At 40.2% G+C, this 27,860-nt stretch overlaps 1 protein-coding gene across 1 annotated transcript in view; it reads right to left on the bottom strand.

Moving 5' to 3' along the window:
* Positions 1 to 604: 604 nt before the first annotated feature.
* The window catches only part of igdcc3 (immunoglobulin superfamily, DCC subclass, member 3), a gene marked incomplete at its 3' end in the record, with an annotated part of 83,722 nt that continues 56,466 nt past the window's right edge, over positions 605 to 27,860 (bottom strand). The window contains exons 6-14 of the mRNA XM_083890655.1: positions 26,374 to 26,532; positions 19,591 to 19,756; positions 7,472 to 7,719; positions 5,296 to 5,460; positions 3,903 to 4,091; positions 2,856 to 2,960; positions 1,732 to 1,867; positions 1,360 to 1,570; positions 605 to 736 (exon numbers count right to left, since the gene is read on the bottom strand). Of these exons, the coding sequence (XP_083746781.1) occupies positions 605 to 736; positions 1,360 to 1,570; positions 1,732 to 1,867; positions 2,856 to 2,960; positions 3,903 to 4,091; positions 5,296 to 5,460; positions 7,472 to 7,719; positions 19,591 to 19,756; positions 26,374 to 26,532 (1,511 nt within the window). The remainder of the gene's footprint in view (positions 737 to 1,359; positions 1,571 to 1,731; positions 1,868 to 2,855; positions 2,961 to 3,902; positions 4,092 to 5,295; positions 5,461 to 7,471; positions 7,720 to 19,590; positions 19,757 to 26,373; positions 26,533 to 27,860) is intronic.

Here is a 27,860-nt window from a genome sequence, read left to right as displayed (position 1 = left end):
CTGCCATATCGCTGTCGTCAACATGTCAAAATTTCTTGCTTGTGTCTTTTAGCCATCTCGCTAGAATTATCGGCAACACTGCCCCCCAACGGTTCATGATGGCACTGCGTCTGTTTGTCGACACGAATACAGATGGAAGGAACACTGGGTATGGCAAGAAAGCTCCTTCCATTTCCATCTTTTGATTTTGAGCATAAATGAGCCTCAACACTGAAGCAACTGATGAACACGGTGTGGCAGGATTTTAAGTCATCAACAAAGATAACAGTTGGTGACTTTACTTCCCCCCCCCGAAAAAAACAAATTTGAGGTAATGTTTGTTCAAGTTTGTTCGACGTGGACTAAAAAAGTGACAGCACTGCAAATTGTAAAAAAATAATAATAATAATTAAAACAAACAATTTAGTTGGCCTGTCCAGCTTAAAAACCAGGCCAAGAGAGAAGAAAAAAAATCTGATATACGTACATTTCTAAATTCTTCTGAATTTACCAACAATAATAATAAAAAAAAAAAACTACTTTGAAAGAAAACACTTTTCAACCTGAGTGAGTGAAGAGTCTACACTGTGGACACAGTGCCGTGTGAGTTAGCCTTCATACAACATTAGCCTTGGTCCTGCTGACTTGCGCCTGCTGCAGGAGGCTCCTGGAACTGCGTCTCCACATCCCGCTCCACCACAAACTGGTCCAGTGGTATGGTCGACAGCTGGGTCTCGTTGAGTACGAAGGAGTTGGACTGAAAACACATGGAATGACTTCTGTTTAATTCTTTTGCCTCAGTGTAGCTTTTTATTGCATTGATTAGACACATTTTAAATGAGCTAATATTAAGCGATTCGGCTGAGAGGAAACCTGTTTAGATGACGTGCTGTTTGAGCTTAAACACATTTAAACAATACTTTTCGACTTTTTATGTCATAATTTTGACTTTATCTCATAATTCGGAGTTTTGATCTTATAATTTTGACTTTATCTGATAATTATGAATTTTTATCTCATAATTATGACTGTTTATCTCTTAATTATGACTTTTTATCTGATATACCTATGTACATATTCCATTAAAAACCAGACGTTTGCCACATTAACAATGTATAGAGTGTATTTCTGATTCATTGAAAAAAAAAAGTAATTTTCCTTCAAAAATAAGGACATTTCTAAGTGACCCCAAACTTTTGAACAGTAGTGTACATGTCAGTGTGCTTTTGGGGCAAATTTTAGATTCAAAAGTTTGTGTTTAACACTTCCCTCCACCAACAGAATGTAAGCCCAAAACAACATTGTGAGAAACTGTATTTTACGCTCTGTGAGACCAAACTAAAAAAGGCTGAAACAAGAGTTCTCACTCGTGGGACTCACCATGCATGAATCTTGTATCGGTTGAGTGAAAAGTCTCTCGAGCTCGTTGCTGTCGACCACTTTCTTCCCTACGGCGCTGCCATTGACCTCCATCTCTCTCCTGACAGCACCGTTGAGCCCAGTCGCCCCCTGGGAGGAGGAGGACGAGGACTCGAGCACTGTGCTGTGTCCTGCCTGAGGGCTCGCCTGAACTGTCTTACACATCATTAACCTAGGGATTACACCAACACACATACATGAAGCACTTGTCAGGTGCATACTCGTGCTAAACTGACGCTGACCCCCCCCCCCCCCCCCTCCTGCCCCCGACAACAATTATTGACTTATTTCCATTGGCTCCACTTGTCGTTGACGGTGATTTTACACACTGACCTGCCCCGATAGCTGAAGACGAGGAAGAGTACGCAGAAGATGATGCAGGTGAGTCCGATGTGGATCCCGATTATGATGCCTGTGGTGGATGCTTTGCTCTGTTCGTCTTTGACGCAGTCACACGGGACGTCCAACACTGACGAGACACAACAAACTGTGTGTTAACCACGAGGTGTGTGCAGAAGGAAGAAGCGCCATTTCTGCATGGAGTTAGCATGTTCTCATGTTAGCATGTGTGCGTGGGTGTTCTCCCACAGTCCGAAAAACATGAAAAATGGGGATTAGGTTAATTGGACACTCTAGATTGACCATAGGTGTGAAAGTGAGAGTGGATGGTTGTATGTTTGATTGACTGGTGGTCTGCTCTTTCACCCCATGTCAGCCCCCTGTGACTCTCATATGGAGAACAAAGTGGTAGAGGATAGATAGATAGATAGATAGATAGATAGATAGATAGATAGATAGATAGATAGATAGATAGATAGATAGATAGATAGATGGATAGATGGATAGATGGATAGATGGATAGATAGATGGATAGATAGATAGATAGATAGATAGATAGATAGATAGATAGATAGATAGATAGTCCTGTTGCACATATATGTTACTTACATACATTAACTTGTTTTTATGGTCAAAAACCTCCTAGTTGCTGTAAACGAGCCGATAGAAATCTCTCTTTTATAACACTTATCTCAGCCACGATATTTCAGACATAAATCGCACACCCAGAAGATAGAGTGTGTTGTAATTGGTCAGCCAGCGTAGAGCTTCCCAACTGTCTTGTGATTGGCCAATACCCGGAAGTGACATAATCAGCACACCTGCCCTCAGGAGAAATGTTGTTTACGTAACCGGACCGGGTTTTTTCAGAGATCTCGCTGAGGCCGCGATTACAATAAAACACAGCGTTCTCAGCAATAGCTGAACTGATTGTTTCAAAAAAACAAGGTAATGACGCAGATACACTCTAAAAAACAGCGTTAATTGGAACTTTCGGTCGAGGTCCGCTTTAACTTAAATAGAAGATGACACACGTAACTAAGTGACACATGATCAACTTTGACGTTCTGGCTGATGTCCTTATTTACGTGTTTTGCTTGTGTTAGAAAAAAAGTCACCTGATTTCTCCACCGCCTCCCGAAGAGAAACAAAGCGCACCGTGGCGTTGCCATCTCCGTGTTGGTTGAAGGCGAGCAGCTTGATCTCATAGACCAGTGTAGGATCTGGACAAAAGACGAGGTAGAAAAATGAAGATAATGAATGAATAAAAACAAACAAAAAACTGTAGGGAAGCTGATACGAGACAATCTGTCACAGCGAGACATATTTGTTCCAAATAAACAAAATCAAACACTCCATAAATAATTAATATTTCCCATGGGATTCTGGGATGCTCATTAATCGGCCCAGATGACAGGAACACACATAGCAAGAATTGAAACAAATAAAATCAATATAACTTAAATCAAAATCAATTGATAAATAAATACAAATACATTAAGTTGTGTCATTTTGAAGAAATGGTTATTGTTCAATGCACAAATGATTTTTGGTTTATGAGCACTGTGTACAAGCTACTGGAGAAAGTGTTGTTGTAAGTCTTACGACTGGAGTTGATGACAAATGACATCAAAGCTATTGCTTAGAATAGAATAGAACTAAGAACTGGGGTCACATGGTTGTTGTAGACCCGGGTACGAGACCATGGAGTTTGCGTGTTCTCCCCAGAGTTTTCTGTGGGCTATCTCCAGGTTCTCCGGTCTCCTTTCACAGTCCAAAAACACATGCAATATGGTGATTAGGGTAAATTGGACACTCTAAATTGACTGTGAGAGTGAATGGTTGAGAGTGAACCCCCTGTGACCCTCGTGTGGAGGATAAAACTGCTTTATGTTTTTGATATTTTCCTCTCTCCAACACACCTGATTCAAATAGTCAGCTCATCATCAATCTCTGCTAAAGCCTAATAACAACCCACTCATTTCAATGAGGTACAATAACATAAAAGGAAACATGCAAGAAATCATACAAATAACACGCAGATAAATTAAATGACAATAAAGCAATAAAACTGACACAGACAGGGTATATTTGAACCTTAAAAGCTTTGTGGTCACTTTGTGGAGTTAAGAAAAACCACTGGTCACTAGTACATGTGGTCTCACCCAGCTGAGTGATGTTGTACTGGCTGATGTTGCGAGGGAAGACGACGGGACCAGTGAACAGAGGCGTGTGTGCTCTCCTGTAGAACAGCCTGAAGCCTTGATGTTGGCCCATCTTTGACGACGGCTCCCACGTCGCTTGGACAAAGCTGCTGTTCACCACCTTCGTGTGGAGTGAAGGAGGCGCTGGCACTGCAACACAACACAACACACACACACGTCAGCTGGTATGTTATAGACGATAAACTATTGCAAATGAGAGCTTTTATTTAGCATCATGGCATCGTTTAAAATACAAATTAGAGAGCAAATTTTGCTTTTCAAACACAACACTTGACACAAGAACTTGAACTTTGCCCGTTATTCAGATGTTGATCAGTAATGTCACGCATGAATATCATCTTTATTAAACAAAGAGTTAACAGCTTCACAACAAGCTTGTACTGAGGTTTACAATAAAGAGAGAGAGCAGATGAAATTATATCTCACTCCACAACAATTTTATTTTTATTGACGCAATAAAGGCAGCATAACTGATCTACGGTTACTCACCTTTTATGGCTCTTCTTTAATTTAACAGTCTGTAAACAAGCACTATACAAACATCATTTTTTTATTTTCCAGATCTCCATGAACATTTGTCTGTGAGCAGAATAACTCAAAAATTAAAGGATAGACATTTTGTAAGAATGTAGGTTATTGCCCAAGGAAATTCTAAAATATTAGTGGTGATGTGGACCAATTACATAATGGAATGGAAAATAATGGAAATTGCAATGCAACCAAGGGCAATATCCAAATAAAAAGGACACGGCAATCATTTCATAAAGATTAAATGTGTGGTCAAATTACATTATAAAGAAACTATGATGAAAAAGCGCTGCAGGAATTCTTGCCCCCCAAAAACCCTGCTCATCAGATCAGAACATCGTTGATTTGTTGACAAATTTATAGATTTTTTGTGCATGTGAACATAAAACTTATGAATCATATTGAAAAATAAAAAAAATAAAAATAATAACAATACGATATTTTGGTAACACTATAGATTCACCATTAACTAGGTGCTTACTAACATGCATATAAGTAGCATACTAGCCCTTAATTAGTAAATATAAAGCATGTATTAACACCTTATGCAGGAAAACTCTGAATTCATGTCATATATATGTTAGTAGGCACCGAGTAAATGGTGAATATGTGTTACCGTTTTTTTTTTTTTTCGCATTGAGCAGCTCTATTCTGGACAAAATTTGGGATTTTTTGTTTTGGTGACAAAATAACTGCTGATCTTGTGAGATAGTGGAGTGGATTGGATATAGAGCAGCCTTGAGGAGGCTACAGGTGCTTCCTCCAGCTACTCATAAAACGTTTGTGTAATCCTTTTACGACTCACCCTCTCCGTGCGTGCTCTGCGTGACGCTGTCCGACGGTTTGCTGGCCCCGTGGGATGTGTAAGCCTTGACGTAGAAGACGTAACTGGTCGACGGCTCCAGGTCCCGGATGACCTGCTGCAGCGTCATCTTACTCACAGCCTCCTCATATTCCATCTCCACTGGGTCTGAATCAAGGTGGAGAAAGGGTTAAAAAAAAAGAGTGATGGGGCGTGGGGAGTAGGAGAGACATAAACGGAGTAACAGGAACCAGAGGAGCGCAAACCATGAATACAATATGTTTGTGTCATCGTTTTATGGTTATTGCCCATTTCACTGGTGTTATCAGAATAACGGCGTATAAAAAAGCTAATCTAGTTTTGCCCTGGGAGGCTGAATAATGACGGCTCTGTGAATTGCAGGGGAGGAGGAGTACGGAGATGGAAGATGGAAGAGTGGGAGTTAGAGAGGGTGTGCTAAAGCATTTTATTGCTCTTAACTCAGAGACATCCAACCATAACCGCTATCTACCTCCAGCCCTCAACCAATCAGGGCCACGCAGCCTTGGAAGGTAATTACAGCAGATCCTATTGGTCGGCCCCTGGGGCCCTTAATTATCCATTCAATAGAGGTACTGATGAAAACAGCAGCTGGTCCTGTAAGGCTCTCTCACAACCACACACTCGTACACTTTACACGCTGCATGCATGTAAACAAGGAGCCACGTGTTCATGTGTGAACACACACAGGGAGCAATGTGCCGAAAATACACAGATCCCAAAGCAAAAATCAGCTCTTCATATTCATCTGGGGGAGATGAGTGTGGGGATGACTCCACAGATGTGTCTGATGTGAATGTGTGTTTGTTTACGTGAATGACAGACAGAGAGAGGAAATAACAGCTCTATAGAAATAAATCCGTGTCTGAACCAGGGTTATTATAAGGTAAGGAAAGCGAAGTCTAAAACTAAAAACTAGCAGTGAAAACATTATTTCGTTCACTGAAATCATAACAAAAACTACAATGAACAAAGCAAATCTAACTAAAACTGAACTGAATTGTTGATCAATTCAGCGTCGTCTTTCTTTTTCCACAACTTCATTCTGGAATACTGACCATTTGAAGTTTTTTATTTTTTGATTTTTCCTGAAGGTGTTAAAGGTTAAAGAATGAAATGAAAGGATTTGATCATCCATATTTGGTCTCACACATTCTTTCATCCTTTTCAGTATCTACAAGTCAAGGCTTTCTCTTAATACCTGAAAAACTAAGACCACTGTGTGCGAAATACAGGGGGGTCTGGGGGGGTTAGACCCCCTGAAAGCCTCAAATGCAAAATTTGAGGGGGGTCTAAACATGTTACAGTGTAATTGGAAAGCATGTTTTTTTTTGTAATTTCAGTTTTACATATATGATCTACATACATAATACACTTTGCATTCTTTCTTATCCTTTATAACCAGACAAAATGTCAATTATTTTATTTCTAATTGTGTATTTTTAATGTTTTAATAATTGCTTTCCAAATGGCGCTGTGGAAAAGGCCCACACAAGCCCACATCTGACAGGGAAAATAGCCAATACTGCAGGGTGGTACCTGGGGTGGTGAAACAGTATTGGCAACAAATGGAAGATGGAACCCCCCCGATTATTAATAGGTATTTCGCACACTAAGACTAAGTCTTCGACTAAATAAAAAGAAAATGAAAACTGATAAAACAGTTGTTGGATTAAATACAACTAAACTGAAATAAAAAGCAAACTGAAAAAAAACCTAAATGAAAATAAAGACAAATGAAAATTTAAAAACTATATTAACCTTGGTCTGAATCAGAGACTCTAATGTCCCGAGGACAGATCGCCTTCATGCTGCTCAGGAATGTGTGTCCAAAAAAAACCCCACTTTCAAATATGTTTTTTGGGATCAGACCTCAGACGTCTGCCCATGATTGGATCACAGATTTATTTCGGCTTCTCCCTCTCTAGGGGTCGCCACAGCTGATAATCCTCATATTAGATTTGGCAGACAGCTTTAACACAGGATGCTCTTCCTGTCGCTATACCTCCCATTTATCCAGCCACAGGGTTTGGTACCTTGTTCAAGGGACCTGGCGGGGACTCAAACCCCTTGGTCACAAATTATTGCCCACTGATCTAAATTGGCTCGTACTCTTGTGAGATCTTAATTGCATGCTCACCTGGGGTCCTGCGTATGTGGACCACATATCCAATGATATCCTGCGTGTTCTGATCGGGCTCCCTCCAGGACACCTGGATGGTGGTGGGCGAGAGGGCCTCAGCCTGCACGTCATTGGGCACGCCGGGGAGTCCGTCGGCCCACAGCACTGTGAGGCGGGCGCTGGCCTGCGTGGAGCCGGCGCTGTTTTCGGCGATGCACTGGTAGATGGCCTCGTCGTCCTGGCTAATGCCATAGATCGTCAGCGTGCTGTGGCGGCAGCGGGAGAGAAGACGTGGAGCGGGAAGAGAGGGGAAATGGAGAGAGAAAATGGAGGGAAATGAGAAAGTTCAGTATTTTCACACACATATGGAACAAAAGATTCAATGTGATAGATGTCAAAGTCAGTTTTACGTGACAGAGTATTATATACTGAAATAATAATAAAAAAGCTTTCAAGAATAAAGTCAGAATATTGTTTCAAATCAAAATATCCCACAATCATCATAAGATCAGGGACGTGGAGCATCTTCCATGTTGGAGGAAGAACTTGATCTTTTGGAACATCACACAGGAATACTTGGTAGCAGAGCTGCAACTAACAATTGTTTTTCGTAATCGATTAATCTGTTGATTATTTTCTTGATTAATCGCTGAATCGTTTGGTCCATAAAATGTCAGAAAATGTTAAAAAACGTTGATAAGTGTTTGTCAAACCTGGAAATGATGATCTCGAATGTCTTGTTTTGTCCACAAACCAAAATAATTCAGTTTTAATGATTTCTTTGTTATGTGGAGCATAAGCATAAGAAAATATTCACGTTTAAACGAGCTAAAACAATCAGAAATCTTGTTTTAATCATGAAAAAAGCGCCAAGCCGATTAATCAATAATCAAAATAGTTGTCGATTCATTTAGTAATCGATTAATAATCCATTAATAGATTCATCGTTTCAGCTCTAGTTGGTAGTGGACGACTGCACGGAGCCTCTGACTTTGTCAACGGCAGAGGACCCAACGCTTTATGGCATATAGATTCTTAAGATTCTAACTGAACCTGTATGTCATTGCAATTAATTGTGGCAAAGATAGAACTAGCTGTCACATCATGCTTTGATGCTCATGCCAGTAAAATTATATGAAAAAAAAACCATATACAAAAATCATTTATAGCACCATTTACCAAAGTAGTAACAGAAAACGGATCAGTGCTGCGTCTTTGCCGTACAGAGTTAAAAAACGATAACGGCTTCACACACCGTTATTCGACACCTGCATGTTGAGTTTGAACAGGTGCTAAGTGCGTCTCACATGAGAGGTTCTGTATGTTAAAGTGCGGCTTACACCAGCACAGAGGCAGCTGCACAATTAACACGACATGCATTCAGCACATGCATGCATGCACCGTAGGTTCATATGCACACAAAAGATAATAACATTGGAAATGTAAACCATCATTTATTTGTGAGTATTACAAAAGAGTGATACCAATCAGATGCATTATGTTGCTGTAGTTGTTGCTGTAGAGATGCCACTTAACCCTGTTTACTCGCTTACAATTACACATTACAAGGACGTGTATATGAGTCCATTTGCTGGCTTCATCTAATGATTTTCCCTGTTGATTAATCAGGTTGCTTGTCTGATCAGCTGTTTGGTCAACACAACGTCAGGAAATAATCATGCTGGTCTTTCTAAAGCCCAGACTCCTCAAATAGTACAAAATTGAAGTGAATCAATATTTTTTTATTTTTCCCTATTCGCCTGCAGAGAGGAGGAAGACATATTAAATACATATTATAGCCTATTTCTCCAAGTTAAGCGGAGAATGCTTTGGTCAAAATACCTTAAGGATGAAGCACCACAGCAGTTCAATCACTCTGCCAAAACAGCCCTGTTCAGAACGCTCGCTTTTGAGTGTCTGTCTCTTTAAATATGCAAATGAGACACAGGAAACTACGTCAGCGTCACTGAGGCTCCGGCAGCTAAAAGCGGTTAGCATTTGGAAAAGCCATCATTTGCAGACTCTTGCCGGCACATTGCCGTCATATATAAAATGTAAATCCTCTGAGGCTGGAAGTTTGTGTAGAACTCTGTGCTGCACTGTGCAGCCAAGAATGGAACACTTCTCTTCTGCGCTTCCCGATGCTATTGCCCTTGCCTGCATTCTCGCGTTTTTAGGGAAAAAGCGAAGCTCCGCGAGACAACGATTCCAGAAATTTGCACAATGTGACGTCACATTGCTTGCGGAAGTCAACATTGCATGTTTTATCTCCTACTTTGACTGAGGTGGACCACAAAAACATGAGCGAGTCATCTTTTTCACACTTTGCCGACTCATAGGGCCTCCAGAGTCCCAAAGATAAGGATTAAAATTATTAAAAAGGTTGATTTTGCATAAGATTCCCCCTTTCATATATGAACGTACTGTACTTACAGGTGATGAAGTGCACTCACTACACTATTGCTCCTTCATACCTCACATATACAGGACTGTGGGAGTGCATACAGAGAAGAATGTGACAGCATGTCAGTGTCACGAGGTTCTGTGCTCAGCTGTGTGTGTGTGTAGATATTTGAGCTTGTGAATGAAACACTCCACATTCTATAGACATCGGCGACGATGTATAGGAGTTCCTCATTCACGCCACGTGCATACTTCTGAACCGAATTGTCTGCTGGAAATCCCAGGGGAGACGATAAATGTATTTCGGTTTCAAAAAAAAAAAAAGAGAAGAGAAAAAAGTAATTTGCCTACATCAGTGAAACCTTTTCACGTGTTCACGCACAAATGTGCAGTGCAGTCACATATCTATACGCGCGCACAGTCTTCCACAGACAGTAAATGATTTCCCTCAGTGCATTCACTACCAGCGTGATGCCTTTGTTCCAGCTCCTCACCATCACACTGTATGTCCACCACTCTGCTCTTTGTCCCCTGTCTTTCTATATTTGCTCTTCTTCCCTCCCTCCTACCTGCCCTGTCTTCATTTGTGGGAGGGAAAATAACAAGGGCACCGTGTGTTTGTGTGACTTGAGTGAGTACGTATGTGCATGCGGAGTAGGTGTTATTAGATGAAAACACATAATCCAATCCCCTCATTGCATTTGTCCTGAGGCAAAAAGGAAAAATAAAACATTTAACATAATATGATAATGAAGCCCTGTGGTGCCAAACATATCTTCAACCCCCGTTTTCGTGCCAAGGCCATTTCTGTTGTATTTAAGGTGTAATGTTCACTGGGGAAAAGTGAAAACAGGCAAACAATGAGCACTGTGGGAATATGGAGAGGCTTAACTTGTAACTTCACCTGTTTTCTCTCTCTGTAAATAAAGTGTGGGCAAGGCACGACAGCAGAAAATGACACAATCCCACACCACTGCAAAGAGAGGAGCAACAAATGGATGCTGTGGAAGCAGTGAGGGATCACTCTAATAGAATAATACATAGTTTTCACGTCTCTGTTTTTCCACATTAGGCACCTGTCAGTCTTACTTACGGGTCTTGTTCTCAGTTGTCACCACTAAAAGGAAATCTATTATGTCCCCATAACAACACAGCACCTTTTGCTTTCACTTATTTCAACGTATTTCAAACTACAGGCATTCACAGTACGTTTGTTTTTTTTTTGCATAATTTTAAAAATAATCATCATAGATCGATTACTGCGTTAGCACTCACCCATTTTACTGCCAGAAACGTATACTAACTGCAAACTCACTGTTTATTTGATCACGTTTATGAACCATTACCATTGTTATTATTATTATTATTATTATTATTATTAATAATAATAATAATAATAATAATAATAAATTGGTTTATTGAATCAGATTTTATTATTGCCTATGGCAAAAAAAATACCCAAAAACAACAATAAAGAAATCAATCAATAAATGAAAGAATTGTGGACCTCGACTCATCTCCTTCATTTGCTGTTTCATCTGCATTAAAACATTCAGACTCAGATTAGAGAGATTAGAGACTCAACAAACTGGTTTATGTTAAACCCACTGCATAAGAAGAAAAAAAATATTTAAAGTATCACTGAAATTCAGGCATTTCCCACAATTCCACTATCAACTTGTTTACATGAGTTGTTTAGATCCAATATCTATCCAATAAATGTCCTTATTTCTCATTTGGACAAAGGGACTTTTCTTTTTTTATATACTGTATATATAAAATAAATGCATCATGGTAAAAGACTGACTTTTGATTTCTAAGAATTCTTGGAAAACATTTACTGAGAACGCAGAACATTCCCGAGCCACACAAAAGAAGACAAAGAGCAACAAGCAGCTTGCCACCTGCAGGTCTGGAACCCTCAGTGTAGCCATCGGCCATGGGAGTCCAGGAGATTAAAAACTAAAAAAAAAAACAAAGCACAGACATTCTCACTTCTGCTTCTTATGCTGTGCTGTAAGCGGACATATTATACCATATTTCTCCAAGCTAACCTAGTTCCCTGGTGTCCTAATAAACATGTCTGTGACATGCTTTGGTCAAAATACCTTAAGGATGAAGCACCACAGCAGTTCAATCACTTTGCCAAAACAGCCCTGTTCAGAACGCTCGCTTTTGAGTGCCTGTCTCTTTAAATATGCAAATGACACACAGGAAACTCCGTCAGTGTCACTGAGGCTCCGGCAGCTAACAGCAGTTAGCATTTGGAAAAGCCATCATTTGCTGACTGCAGCCGGCACATTGCCGTCATATATAAAATGTAGAGAATAGAACACTGCAGACTTCCGCTCTTCCGGATACTATTGCCCTCGATTGCACTCTCGCAATTTTTTTAGGGACAAAGTGGAGCTCCGTGAAATAGCAATTCCAGGAATGTCTCATTGTGACTTAGCAATGAGTGCAGATGTCAACATCATGTGTTTTATCTCCTGTACTTAGACTGAGGAGGACCACAAAAACATGACTGAGTCATCTTTTTTCACACTTTGCCTACTCATAGGGCCTCCAGAGCCCTATATAAGGGTTAAAATGGTTAAAAAGTTGATTTTGCATAATATGTCCCCTGTAAAACATTTGAGCTGAAAGCCACACAAGTTTAAACCAAAACTGCTAATCTGTCAATTCCACTGTGAAAGAACTTGTCGCGCAGATTGTCATCTTTCTTTGACGGACAGTTTGGCTCCTCCGTGTATTAAATCAGAATTTATTACAAAAATGTCAGGAAGGACAATCCCGTGAGGAAACGCAGGCAATTTATTGAAAGAACAACATGTCAGCCGCGTGCAATGTATGCGGTTTGTCACCGGACACCTCCTGCACTCATGAAACGGAACATGAGGAAGGTGGCATTTCAGACAGTGCTGACCTCACAGTCCCAACTCAGCAAGCTTTGCGAGGATGGATTTGTGGGGACAGGAGAGTGTTCTCTTGGGTCAGCGGGCGGAATGGACGAGTGAATCATTCCATTTCCTTTTCAAAATTGATGTGCTGGGATACAATTACAGTACGTCTCTAAACTGGGTCAGAAAAGGCTGCGATGTGGAAGAGTTATTATTCTGTCCGGGGCTACCAGGTGGATTCAATCTGGATAATTATCAGGTCAAAGAGGCCCCCGCTGTATTTCACCCTCTCTAAGTCAATCTCACCTCTGACCCCTGAGGTGGCAGCAGTCGCCCGCTCTCCACTCGCTACTCAACCATCACATTTCTGACAGGCTTTCATATCAGCGATAGACGGAGTGTTTGCAGACAGGCAGCCTGTCCAGATGCCAAACACTCAGCAAAGAGGCCCCTGGGGCGGGACTGGATGCCACCGTGGCTTGTGGATGAGGGACAGGGAGGGGAAAATTTCACAAGATGCTGCTTGTCTCAGAAGAAACAGCAGCATCTGGACAGCGTGTAGACACATTCACATTCGCAGAGCACATTCCAGCCACACAGACTGAGGTACAGCTCATGAAATTCCACACCTGCTGTCAAATCTTCTTCAGCAACTTCCAGGATTGAAGCTTAGGCCGTTTTTTTTCCCACATTTTAAATGCGCTTCATATGCTGTATACATACAGACTCATGCATATATGCTTTACATCTTATCACAGGAGAGGAGGAGGAGGCGGCGGGCTTAAGCAAGCGGAAAAAAAGTCTTCAAAAGGTTTTTGAAGATAATGAGGGACGACCGAGCTCTGACAGAGTGCAGTAGCTCCTTCCAACATCTGAGGACCTCAGTGAGTTCATCTAAAGTTGTAGTCCATAAAAATTCTCTCTTATGGTCTCACTTTGGCGACCTTTTCTGAAGACACTTTGTTAAATAATGTGGTTCCACATTTCATCCATTTTTAAAACTTTTCCTTGAACTTAGATAGCTTGGTCTATAGAGCTTTAAAATAATCAAGCAGGATGTCAGAGCAACCAGAGATCCATACAGGGTATTTAATGACTACAGAGAAATCTGCCTCGGTTTGGACTGTTTGCTCGTCTCCATAGCCAATTTGTCATGTGCTGACAGGTTGACACCATCATTTACCCATCAGTTCAAGGTCATTTCACCCATTTTTGATGGGTAAGGCCATGGGCTGACAGTGGGCCTTGGGCCTGTTGTTCAGCTGCTGAGATTGTGTTTACTCTCCGTTTTGTCTTTGGGGCGCGGGACCCCCGTCAAAAGCCAGCACGGCCATTCAGGATCGAGCCACAGAGAAAGTGGGCGAAAAAAAATATGGGGGACAAAGGGGAGAACAGGAGGAAGAGGAGAGTACAGGGGAGGGGGGAGGAGCAACGAGCTGTCTGCGGCCTGGGAAGAGCGAAGAGCCCAGGGATATGACTGATTACAGGCGGGGTCAGAGTTCAAGGCCAGTGCCCAGGCCCCAGCTCTCTGTAATGGGCGCAGGAAGGGGGGATGTGGGGCACAGAGAGGGGCGGGCGTAAAGAAAAAAAAAAAGGAAGGATTCAGTGAAAGACCATTTGAAACTCTACAACAAAAATGCCCAGGTTTATGTGGTCAGCCATTCCCTTTAGATGTTGCCCATTAATTATAGAAAACACCATAGTGCACACGCACACGCACACACACTCTTTACTACAGACAATAAACTCTTAACGCACTAATGTAAACACTAAATTATTCAGAGAAAGAGAGAGAGAGTAAACTCACTCATATCTTCATTTACCACAGATAAGGTTATTTTTTTTCTCATCATTAGCCGCAACAAAAACAGCCCCCGTGTTTGTTATTAAAGGGCTCCCGATGTGCGACGATTGTGCGTCTCTTGAAAAGACTGGAGAGTGAGAGCAAGTCCTTGCACAGTTAATTAATAACAGCTCTCACATGAGGCTTCAAATAGTCACGATAGCATGTTTTACAGGAGCCTGGTCAGTAAAGGCCAATAATGAAAGAGATCAAAATAATGCTTGCAATGTGTGTGTGTATGTATGTGTGTGTGTGTGCGCAACACACGCCCAGAGCGGCAACATCTGTTTACAGAAGCAGCCAATGATTGTGTGTGTGCATTAATGCTAATGCGTCTCCTTTTTGTGTGTGTTAATTTTACTGTTAGATTTTGTGCATGCACACAACTAATGACAGGCAACATCATTGGGCTTTTTGCACAAACGCACACGCACATACACACACACGCAGGCTTACTTGCTTTTTGATTAATGTCTCTGCATGTGTGTGTGTGTGTGAATGAAATGTACAATCGATTCCCTTCCCTTGTCCGATTTGCTCTTGAAGGTCAGCATCACGAGGGATCAAGGAGCTGAGGGAAGAAGCTTGTGTACACACACACACACACACACACACACACACACACACACACACACACACACACACACACACACACACACACACACACACACACACACACACACACACACACACACACACACACACACACAAACGTGCCCATTACACTGTACTCTGCGTATATGTGCGGTGTAATGGGCAATTTTTTTTGTGTGTGTGTGTGTGTGTGTGTGTGTGTGTGTGTGTGTGTGTGTGTGTGTGTGTGTACACAAGCAACCGTTTCTTCCTGTGTAACTGCAAGCATGTTTATGAAAAGCAAACTGCAAAGTAAATCAGTTTAACATGAGAAATACTCAACTTTACAGGAGGCGCGGGTTAACACTGGGTCACGCTGTTTTTCATATTCTGTATACACATAACGGGCCGCTATAACGAATGGGCACTGCCATGTCTTCTGTGTACACACACACACACACACATTCTTGGTATGGACATCAAGCTGCTCTGTTTTTTTCCCCTGGTCAACTAACTGAGTTTATGAGCTCATTAGCTAATGGTAGCGATCTCAAGCTGAGGCCTGAGCCCTGAACCAATCACAGTGCGGGGTTTGTGATGCATGAGATCCATATTGTAGCAGGTCATACGCTAATGCGATGCCTACTATCTCTCTGTCTCTCTCTGTTTGTCTCTCCTCATTCCTTCTTCCTGCAGACTCATCATTTCTCTATGACCATCCGGTCATTTTTCTGCTTTTATTTTTCCTATGGCCGCTCATTTGTTTCCCACTCTCTCTTCCTTTCTCTACCCTCACTCCATCTTTCTGAATAACATAGACTGGTACAGGAATGGAGCAATGCATGTGAGCGATGGCAGAGCTCTTGATCTCTTCACTCACTGAGTGCAGTTATTTATTCTTTGGTGCATGATTAATAAATTCTTAATATTTCTCTTTTATGAATGATAAAAACATACACTGATGGATCAGCGTACACAATAACGCATAACAGAATACAGTCAAAGAGACATTTAGTGGATAAATAGACTGCAGAGGAGTTAACAATCTCACATCCAGCACATGTCCTGGTCACATGACAGTGGTAACATATATATATCTCTTTGCATGCTGCTTGTGTTAAAGCTCACATAGAGTGGTCCTGTTGCACATATATGTTAGTTATGGAGGTCTACTTATATATTAACTTGTTTTTATGGTCAAAAACCTCCTAGTTGCTGTAAACGGAGCAGGACGATCTGCTGTTCCAGAGAACCGCTGTTTACGTAACCGGACCAGGTTTTTTCAGAGATCTTGCTGAGCCCAAGATTACAATAAAACACAGCGTTCTCAGCAGTGGCTGAACTGTTTGTTTAGAACCTTCAGGGCTTCTAAAACAAGGTAATGACGCAGATACACACTAAAAAACAGCGTTATTTGGAATTCCGGTCTAGGTCCACTTTAATGAAGTGTTTAATGTATGTAATATTTAGGATTAAGGCCTATTTATGGTGCTTTTCCAAAATACGGTTCAGCTAGTTTGGAACCTCGCTACTACCAAAAACAGCACCAGGTACAGGTATTATCACTAATAGAAAAGAAACAAGACAAGGTGATACTTTATAATAAGTACACACTAGCATTAGTTGAGCATTAATAAATTAATAATTAATATTGAATTCATAATTTATAACGCATGAATACTCATTAGTAAGTAGTTTATCGACACAGTTATAAAGGTTTTACTCATTCCATCAGCTGAGAAACAAATGTCCAAATAGCTGCTGTACTCAAGCAGCCAATCAGCATCCGCCTTCAACAAACCAGCTCTTTGATCGGGACTGCTCTCTCACCTCTCTCTGTGTCCAGCAGTCGTTCAGCACATGCCAACACTTCAGCAAATGAGTCAAACATTTATAACTGCGTTTATAAACTACACACTAATGAGTATTCATGCTTTATAAATGATGAATTCAATATTTATTAATGCTTCACTAGTGCTAATAGTGTGTACTCCAAAACGATTACGTAGACTATAAAATAAAACACATTTTAACATTAAAAGACTGGAATAAAATTGAAAAAAAATCTCCATCAAGAAATAGGGCTTCCCAGGCACATAGCCATATGGAATAATCCATCAATTAACATGCAGAGCACACAGCTACACTGGGAAACATGGATAAAAGGTGGAATTCAGAAGTTGACAGATGTTATAAATTGCGACACTGTAGTACCTTTCAGTTAATTAAAAAGTAATTACAGCCTAAATGATATAGAATTGTTTAGGGATATGCAACTGAAAAACTGGATTACTCAAAATTTTGACTTGGGAAAGAAAACCAGTCCTGAAATAACCAATATCTTAAGCAAAGGGGTCAAAAAGAAGAGACTGATTCTATGGTTCTATGTACAATTTGCTGATAAACGTGGAAAACAGCAATACATTATTAGAGAATATATATAATAAGTGGACTGGCGTTGATGTTAAATACAATTAACCCCTAATGAATATCTGCGCCTAATACAGTTCAAGCTAATGACAAGAGTACACTATACTAGAGATAAAATAAGCAAGTTTGAAAACACATCGTCAGATAAATGTTTAAAGTGCAACCTATATGGTGACTCCCTCTTGCACGCCTTTTGGTACTGCAAAAATATTAAGAAGAGTTGGTTATGTAAATTTACTATACCTATACTATATATATATATATATACTATATACTATATACTATATATATTTATATACTATACACTTTTTTCCACTCTTATCCTTGATAAACTAATATTGCAAAACTGGAATAAGAAAGCACCGTCAAGAGAGAATTGGAAGGCTTTGATGAAGTACTAGCTGTGTATTGAAAGATCAATGTCAGAGGACAAAAATAAAAATAAACAATTTGATAGCTAATGATGCCAAATTTATAATACCCTCTAAGACCTTTTTGTTTTCTTTTTGTTGTCGTTTTGTTTTGTCGCGTGGGTGTGGCCGCGCGTGTGGGGTCTTGAATGTGGACTGGCATTGAGATAGAGGAGTCTTGTGCACTAGGTATTTTCAGCTCTAACCGGTATAAAATTATATATATATATATATATATATATATATATATATATATATATATATATATATATATATATATATAAAGAAAATCCCCGAAGTCTAATACACTTATAAAACAACAAAAAAGTGAGATGTGAGACATCGTTTTATTTCCTCTTTCTGTCCCTGAATAAATTTGCAGATTTTTTCTTCCTCCAGGCTTTTACTTAAGATCTGTGTGCGAATAGAGATATATTGTCACAAAAGGAATGTTTTACCTTTTACTCAACTTGGGTGTCTTACAGATATATTATTAATATACTTCTGCTCTGATCTATATTGTGAATTGGGACACAATAGTCCATGCCATCTTTAAAAAGTGGGTCCCTATAATATAGGTTTTCATAAAGTTTTCATATATTATATGAAAACTTTTGGGAAACACTCTACCACTGACATTTCTGCCAATGCTGCACATAGTACATGACGATATATGCCCATGAAAAATATATAATATACAATTCTGCAGCATGTGTGAGCTGCTGAGAATAGCATGATAGCTGCTGCTCAGGAAAGAATCCAGCATCGAGTCGATATACACTGCTCACACACAAAGGAACAAACTGCTCATGTCCTGTCTTGGCAGGTTCCATTCCAGCAGCTGCAGATTTGACACCCGACAACGATGAGATCAAGGAAGTGCTGATGATCAGTGACATCTATATACTATATTATAACACCAACTGTGATGATAAAGCCGTGTGCAGTGATGGATAGGGAAGCTCGAAGCTGTTAGTTTGATTTATGCCATTGCCTACATTATCTTATATTAAGATGAAATGAATAATCTAATCAGTGTACCACTTTCAAGTAGCTGTAAATGGCTTCATTAATGGTTTAAATGGGTTAGACTGATATAGATTAGCTCTGATCCATTATTAAGAATAATTATGGTCTTGTTTTTCCCCTATGTAATTTAGAAGAAAACTGTTGATAAATAATGCAGACATAAATGTTGGTAAACCCTGGATTAATATGCATGATTCACAGTTTCATGTACATGTTTGAACACCTTTTCCTCTCTCTTGCAGGAATGTGCTTTATTGGACCATTTTCCCCCTAATGAATTTAAGACTTAAAAGTCAAGTAATGTAGCAGCTACAATCATTTTTTACAGCCTGGCAGCCCAAAGGTTACCCAGCACCCCATAAATTACCAGTCAATTATTTATAAATCATTGATAAAGGCCTTAATTAGAAGCTTTTATTAAGGCTGACTTTGCTTTGGTATCAAAGTGGAGCCAGAGATAGAGTTTTTTTATATACAGTACATGCTGAATGCTGAAAAAATAAAAAATACGATATACTTATACATGTATGAAAGAATACATTTATTTACCTGTTGTTGTTCCTCAGTCTGACATGAGCCCCCGGTTCCAGAATCTGTCCGTTCTTGAGCCAGGTGAGCTGAGGCTCGGGCTCACCCTGAGCCTGGCAGGTAAAGATGGCGGTGGTGCCGACGGGACGAGCTACCGACTGAGGAAGTTGGACAAACTCGGCTGGAGCTGAAAGAAACAGAGAAATTGACAAATGTTTTTGGGCCTCACTTCCCAGTCTTAAATCAAAGTTTCATGAACTTGCTTCCAATCAGCTTTCCAATCTGACACAAAACTCCAGGATACAGTTGAATAATTCCCATGCAATTTAATCTTGTGAACACAGTAAGACCAGTATTTGTAGGGTTGCCACCTTTTAGAAATGAAAATAAGGGACGCCCCACCACAGCCCCTCGGGGCCATGACCACCATGGACCCGACTAATCTAGGACATCTAGGTGCGTGTGTTGTAAGGGTGTCAGGGGTTTTTCTAAGAAAATTTCAGTGTGGGGAGTACATGGCGAGGGAGCGTTTGAAAATTTTAGGTAAAAATGGGACATTCAGAGGCTTTTTGAAGGACCATTATGGTGACTCATGAAGTAAGTAACTCAAAATGGGCACATTACCACGTGAAAACATGTGGGGGCCGACCATTCAGCCTGACATTCTTTGAATCAATAAGATTAAATACAAATGATCTATTTTATGAAATTTTTATTGCAAATGACATCCTTCATTTTTTTTCATTTTCAAGTTTTTACCAAAATCACTCTGTCTTTCGTATTTGAAGACCACATAAAATGAAGAAAATGTCTGTCTTTACATATTATTCACTATTAAATGCTCACTGTAAACCTCTAAATTCAAAACGGTGGTTTTGATCATCACGAAAAATCTATTAATTAAGATTTTAAAATGTATTCACCTTAGAGGACTAAACACATCATGTCTGCACTAATGTGAAGGGTGATTTTTGCTGGCCTTAGTATTCCCTGTGTTTTATTTTAATCTTTAGCTTTAGTGTTGATGCGAGTGTGTGACACAATATAATTGCCAATTGTGTAATTGACAAATAAAGGACGATTCCGTATTTTACGGGATGGGTGGCAACCCGTATTCAGCAGTAAACAGCCGTAAGCGTGGAGCTAACTTAGCATTTGCGATTAGCTTTTTCCGAGGGAGCGTACCTATGTTCCCCGGGTCCTATGTTCCCCACTTTTCTTTATTGGGTCCAATAATATATAGGGATTCTTTTTTCCACCATAATTTCCATGAAAGATTCCTACTGGAAGCTACGAAAAGTAATGTACAATGTTTTGCATGTGACGATGCGCTATATCCCCTAACCCTGTCCCTTTCCCTAGCTAGCGTCAGCGATTAGCATCCGCATTTAGCATTAGCGTCCGCGATTAGCATTAGCGTCCGCGATTAGCATTATCGAACTCCATATTACACACAGACATTACTAACAACCTATAATTACACACACTACTCACAGACGTCGCATGAGCAGAGAGGGAGAAAGAATAGCTTCAACTGAGGAGCTGTTAGCTGATGCACAACTGCATCTTCTTATTAACATAACATAACATTAACAATAGCTACTTATTGTATAAAAACAAAAAAAAATCCGCAGGAGAGGAGTTCAAAGACTCATGGAAAATCAGGAGACGACGATGGAAACAAAGGAAGAACAAAGGGACAAAATTATGTAAGAGAAGCCCACAGGCTTTTTAGGTCATTTATTACCATATTATTATGTATGGTTTGGTATAAATCCTGTTGGTAAGCTATAAATCAGGGTCTATGGGCAGGATTTAAAAACAACAACAACACCAGATCAATACAGATTCAGGGAAACTAAAATCAACAGAAACGCGGAAATGAGAAATAATGTGATTTTAATGTCACTGCAACTCCATTTTGTTGAACATTTGTTCCAAACATGCGACAGATTTGAATGTAAACCCAGGTCGCACTTCAACACAAAGTGATGCACTTTATAGTTAATCATATCCTGTCTCATCACTTCCCCACAGCTTTCGAGTCATAGTCAATCAGTGGTAATATCCTATTCATTTGCACTGGCTCTCATCAGGTAATTACAGTTATATCCCCTGGAGTTTCCCTCGATGTCTGATTTCGTGCTTTTTATTTCAGCTGGCAGGCGATCGTCGTCTCCTCACTCTCATTATTGTCCTGGCAGTTTTCAGTGATTTGATAACCAGAAGGTATTTATGACCAAATTCACTCTGTAAGTAATGTTATCGTGATTATACGATCGCAGAGTTATCGGTAAAACAATGGGAAACTGAAACTCAAGGCATATCATATAACGCAGCATAAAATAAAGACCTACTGTACTTCTCCTCTGTGAATTTCTAATCATTCTGCTAATCGGGAGTCTAATTGTAAAATGGAGACATTTAATAAGAAAAGCACTCTTGTTCATAAAGAAGTGCTTGGGAGTTTGTACATTTAATTCAGTTATTCAAAGGGACAGATCAGGTTTTGTAAAGTGTTTCTGTATGAGGTATAATTATCAACACAGATTTTGCTGAGCATTCTGTTTACGTAGAACCAACTTGGGACCCAGATGCTTTTTCTCACTGAAAACAACAGAACAAAAAAAAACAAAAAAAGCTCACCTAATAAAGTCTGCACCCTCTTTAGTCAATAATATCTTAAAGCGGACCTAGAGTGGTCCTGTTGCACATATATGTTAGTTATGGAGGTGTACTTACATACATTAACTTGTTTTTATGGTCTAGGTCCGCTTTAAATGTAAATGGATACTTTTGTGGGCATTTATTAAAAACTACAGTATGTACCAAAATAAACTGTCTGTGTTCGTCACAGTGAAACTGAACATGACACCCGAATGCTGCTGGACAACGAGTAATAATGTATATCGGTATTGACAATACCTGATGGCTACATCCTCTCCCTTGTCCCTGTCCCAAAAGACAAAATGTTGTCTGCCAGTTTTTCAAAAATGACAATGTCCATTCTCTCATTGGAAAAGCTAAGGGACCCCTGAAAGGAGGCTGCTGACAGCGCGTGATTGTCCTTTCATTTACCTCTCCCTCATTCTCAGCTTTATTTCTTCTCTGTCTCAAAAGGTGAAGGTCAGAGGGAGCTATGGAAGATATTGATTTGGACCTGTGAGGGTGTGGGTTAGATCATTAGCACCATCCATCCATCTTGGTCTTGTTTTTTTACCCTGCTTGTCTCAAACACTTTGACTCCTCCTCCTTCTATTTTTGTATCTCTTGTTTTTGTTGCCAAAGAACCCAAAATTAACCTAAATGATTTACCATATCGGGTCATCTGTATGACACATAATTGTCACGTGATGATTACGGATCGCCGCTCTGATTTGTCGACTCACTCTGGTATTCGCAGGAGGCGTCACATGGTCTATTTACACAAGACTAACTCATCAGCTCAATGAAATCTGTTCTGTTCCTATGATGAAAGAAAGCCAACCTTGCATTTATTTGGAATTAACAACACAGCTTTGGTTCCACCAATCAATAGAATCAAAAAAGCAGTGACGTGCAGTATAAAACTAAAAGACATTAACATTGAATTAACACCTTTGGCTTCTGTACCCTGATCCTGGTTGGTTGGAGGTCTTATCTCAGACTTGACAGGCAGGTAGAATGAAATATTGATCAGGATCAATACAGCTATGAGCTGAGGCAAAGCGTGGTCCATCTGATCAATGTGTGAGTGAAGCAGACGCTGGATGGATGTTTCCTGCTTGGTGACAATTAATGCACAGAGACACCTGGCATCATCCCATTGGTCAAAACCACACGTTTTACGATTATACAGCACAATAAAGGCTGAGTGTGTAATATTTAGGGGGGGTTTATTGTCAAAGAATGAACACAATACCCATGTTTCTATTAGTGTAGAATTGCTTTGAAATAAAAATTTACGAGTTTACGTGTAGTTAAAGCTCACATAGAGTGGTCCTGTTGCACATATATGTTAGTTATGGAGGTCTACTTACATATATTAACTTGTCTTTATGGTCAACAACCTCCTAGTTGCTGGAAATGAGCCGATAGAAATCTGTCCTTTTTGAAGCACTTGTCAGCCGCGCTATTTCAGACATAAATCTCGCCTGAGAAGACAGACTGTGTTGTGATTGGCCAGTACCCCGGAAGTGACATTCGGCACACCTGCTCTCAGAAGTGCAGCTCCCCCTTCTGGAACGGTGGATGCACTGCTACTCATTATCAAAACATTGTTTTAACAATGTTTAAAAATAGCTTCTTCACGACTCCCCGCCGCAGTCCCTTTTATGACTTTGACCCGGAGTCAGACCCAGAGTCAGAAGACACTGTCGCTCGTGAAACACCTCCACAACGGACGTTATTCTTCTTCTGCGGTTCAATGTACGCAACCGGATGTGCCCGGACTAGTTCCCGGAGCAGGACGATGGGCTGTTCCGGAGAACCGCTGTTTACGTAACTATAACAGGATTTTCAGAGATCTCGCTGAGCCCGAGATTACAATAAAACAGATACACACTAAAAAAACAGCGTTAATAGGAACTTCCGGTGTAGTTCCGCTTTAAGAAAGGGCCTTGCTTCTCGAAGGCCACTATCGGTCATCACCATTTCCTATTTTGAACCTCGTACATTGCAAACAATAAAGAACAAGATCATTTCTAGGTTTCGAAGGCCACTCTAGTTTGTTGCAGTCTTTTACTTCTCTTTATTTTCTTCTACGCTAATGTACCAATAATCAAATGCCATACATGCATACATATTACTAAATAAAAATAAAATAAAAATACTCTTGCTGTAGAATTTGTCAGTGGTAAAGAAAAACAAACATTTACTTTGTGGTGCCTCCATGAAAACTCTGAAACCAGTAGATCCAGAGACCTGAGGGAAGTCTACACCACTGATAATCATTATCCTGCGAGTCATCCCATCGAGCCTAGATTTTCAGTTTTAAATAAGAAGGAACATCCATAACATCCCATAGCTTTGTAGTTGTTTACTGCTTGGTCTTCAAAACCCTCTCCCAGCCACATTCTTATGCATTTCTAATTTACCATGGACCTCCACTGTCATTGCATATGTGCATCATCATTGGATGGCTGTCATATCCATTAAAAAAGATCAAGAATTAAAAAGAATATATGCATAAATAGAGTCAATAAAATAAATAAATACCTAAAAAAAAATAGCTACTGAGAACAATATAAGAAAGAAACTTCATGATGGGTTCACTTTCTCCATATTGAGTGCACTTATGGCTGAGATTAAAGTGGTCAGTGGCCTGTGGTCAGAGCTTTCATGGCTCTGAAATACCTCCAAGAGGCAGTGGGTAAAGATGGGTGCGATGAGCCTTTATAAGAATATTATATTTGTATAATATACTGTGCTCTCATGAGGCAACATGTTTGGAAAATGTTTTCCATGGAGGAGAGCAGTCAGTCGATTATTCTTTTGGGGGCGATGGAAACAACCCCAGACATTGTGTCTCGTTTTTTCTGTGAGGAACGGCCGAGACAGGTAAAAGCACTTAATTGTAATCTAATGGTACGACTACAGATCGTAGACTCTGTCGCTCACACCTCGCTTTCTCAAGCGCATGATGGAAACGTGGAGGTCTTTGTAAACCAGAAAGGATCTAAACATTCACTCAAGAAGCTCTCGCGGCTGTAAGTTTTGTTTGGTGTATGCATCATGTGGACGAGCACTTCAAAATGCTCAATCTGCCTATTTTGTCCATTCAAATAGCTGGAGGTGCAAGGTGGCAGCCTTTAGCTGAAGTACATATAAAAGGCTTATTCTAAGGCTTCAAAATCTATCTATCTATCTATCTATCTATCTATCTATCTATCTATCTATCTATCTATCTATCTATCTATCTATCTATCTATCTATCTATCTATCTATCTATCTATCTATCTATCTATTTAGATACATATACAGTATATATATATATATATATGTATATATATATATATATGTATGTATATATATATATATGTATATGTATATATATATAACATCGTATACACTTATACAACATCATTTAGGATAGCACATTCATTGTCTGCCAATAAAACCTCCTCACTGTGACACAGTGGACCTTCATACAGCATTTAGAGACCACACACACACACTGATTATATGATCGTAGCTGCATCCTAACGCTGTTGCGATCTGACATTGAAAAACTAGAGGTATGGCATTAATAAACCACTTCAATCATGAATATCATACGTCTTCACCTGGCTTTCACCGGTAATACATATAGGGGCTATTCATGCTTCAAGCTCTTTCAAACCCTACACGAGTGTTGCTGGACCAACCATGTCGAGATCTCAAGGGCAATGGAACAGAAATCACAGTCTTTTTTTGTCTATTTCAAATATCCCAGGATACCGTGTTGTCTTATTACCACCAAATACTAACACTGACACTGACTAGTGAATAAGTAATAGGTCGGACTAGGCAAGATGTATGTGCCTCAAACAAGCAATAACCATAAAATATTCAGGTACACCATAGGCTGCTTAGTATGTTATATATCTCTGGGTTGATTTATCATTTGCTGTAGTCCCTATAGGGTGGTATGGACCTGTTTTGTGTGAAGTTATATATATATTGCATTGGGATTTATTTTTTACTAAGGTCCACCCACACAACTGACAATCATAACCTTATCGCTTGACCACTGCTGTGCGCACAGTGTATGCTTCGAGTTCCCCTCCACAGGTCCTCTCTTATCTTTTGGAAAAAAAAGGCACATTACTTATATCCAGAACTCACCTTGGACCACAAGACGTCCCTGAGCAGTCCTGCGAACACGGGTCCCTGGTTTGTTAGCGGCGCACACGTAAACCCCCGAGTGCTGCACGCCGACATCTGAGATCATCAGATTCCCTGTGCCGAGGACCTGGATTCCCTCCACACCAATGGGACGGCCATCTAATCAGGGGGGAAACGAGAAGGAGAGAGAGTGAGAGCAGTGTACAGGCAAAATTGTAAGTTGACAAAAGAGATGCGATGTGCATAAACATTAGATGTGTGTGTGTACTGCAGTACAGATCAGATTGAGTTTAAAACAGCTTCAATGAAGACTACACATAATAAACGACTCGATGGTTTTTTTTTTCCTCCCAGAGGTCAAGGATTCACCTTTCATTTACTGTGATGAAGCTGAAAAAATAAACACAGAGGAAAGAAATAGAGAGGTTTGAGTTTGCTGTGCATGTTTCTGTCTTCATACCTAATGGCTATGCAACTGAATGATTCTGAACTGTCCCAGACCAAAGATGACTAACATGAAACAATCGCAGTGATTTCTTTTCATCACTGTTCCTCAACAGTGGTCCTATATCTTACTGTGATAAACACAATTAAATATAGACTGCAAAACAGTATCAAACATGTCTGATACCTATCTCCCAGTGTATGTGTGCTAGTATGTGCTATGTCTGAATAGACAACAATAAAGGTTGGCTACTGTCAGACTGCATCTCAGTAACATTGGAGATGATCTGAAGTCTAGAAAGACTGTAGTCACCTCCTACTTCCAAGAGGCGTGACCAAGGGATATCAATCAAAATGCCTATGTTCACAATGGGATAGTCCTACCACTGACCATTGATCCCAATGATGTATGCTTAGCGCCAGAAAAAGTACTTGTACTAGTTTTCTAGTGCTTGTTGTAGTTGTCTAGGAGCGAAGGCTATCCACTAATGGAGTCTTTTGGTGACTTTTTCCCTGGGGGGGAGCTCCATAAGTTGGAAGCAACAACCGAAAGACAGCTGCTCTTCAGTGGCTGCCATGATGGATGTATACAAAAGCTGCAAGGCGTCGTCATCAAGTTAAGCCTAAAGCTGACCGTCATCCTTGCCACACGTGTCTGCAGAGCGAAGTGAAATGGCTGGCAGATTTGACTGGATTCACTCAGGCTACCGTGGAGTAACAGTAAAAGGAAGGCCTGAAGACACCAAGAAAGAGTTGTGGCAGTCGAGGTCTTTCTGATATGGGGTATTCTCTATAGCTGTTATCACGACCACGTCCAAAACGATACTGCATGAGTGTAAAATAGCGCAAGAATTGCAGTCCAGTTGCACATCTCCTCCTCCTTCTGTGGATTTTTCTCCCACACATAAAAATAACGACTTCCAGAGCACCGTTCATCTTGTTCTGCTTACCAGTAGTCGTGCGGGCTAATGGCGTTTGTTCTTAAAACTTGCATCGTTGCCTACGATTCAATAAGTATCATCTTCAATCATGAGCCGACACAC

The sequence above is a fragment of the Microchirus variegatus genome (assembly GCF_963457635.1).
Source record: "Microchirus variegatus genome assembly, chromosome: 6".
Classification (NCBI taxonomy): Eukaryota; Metazoa; Chordata; class Actinopteri; order Pleuronectiformes; family Soleidae; genus Microchirus; species Microchirus variegatus.
This window is presented reverse-complemented; position numbering and strand designations above follow the sequence as displayed.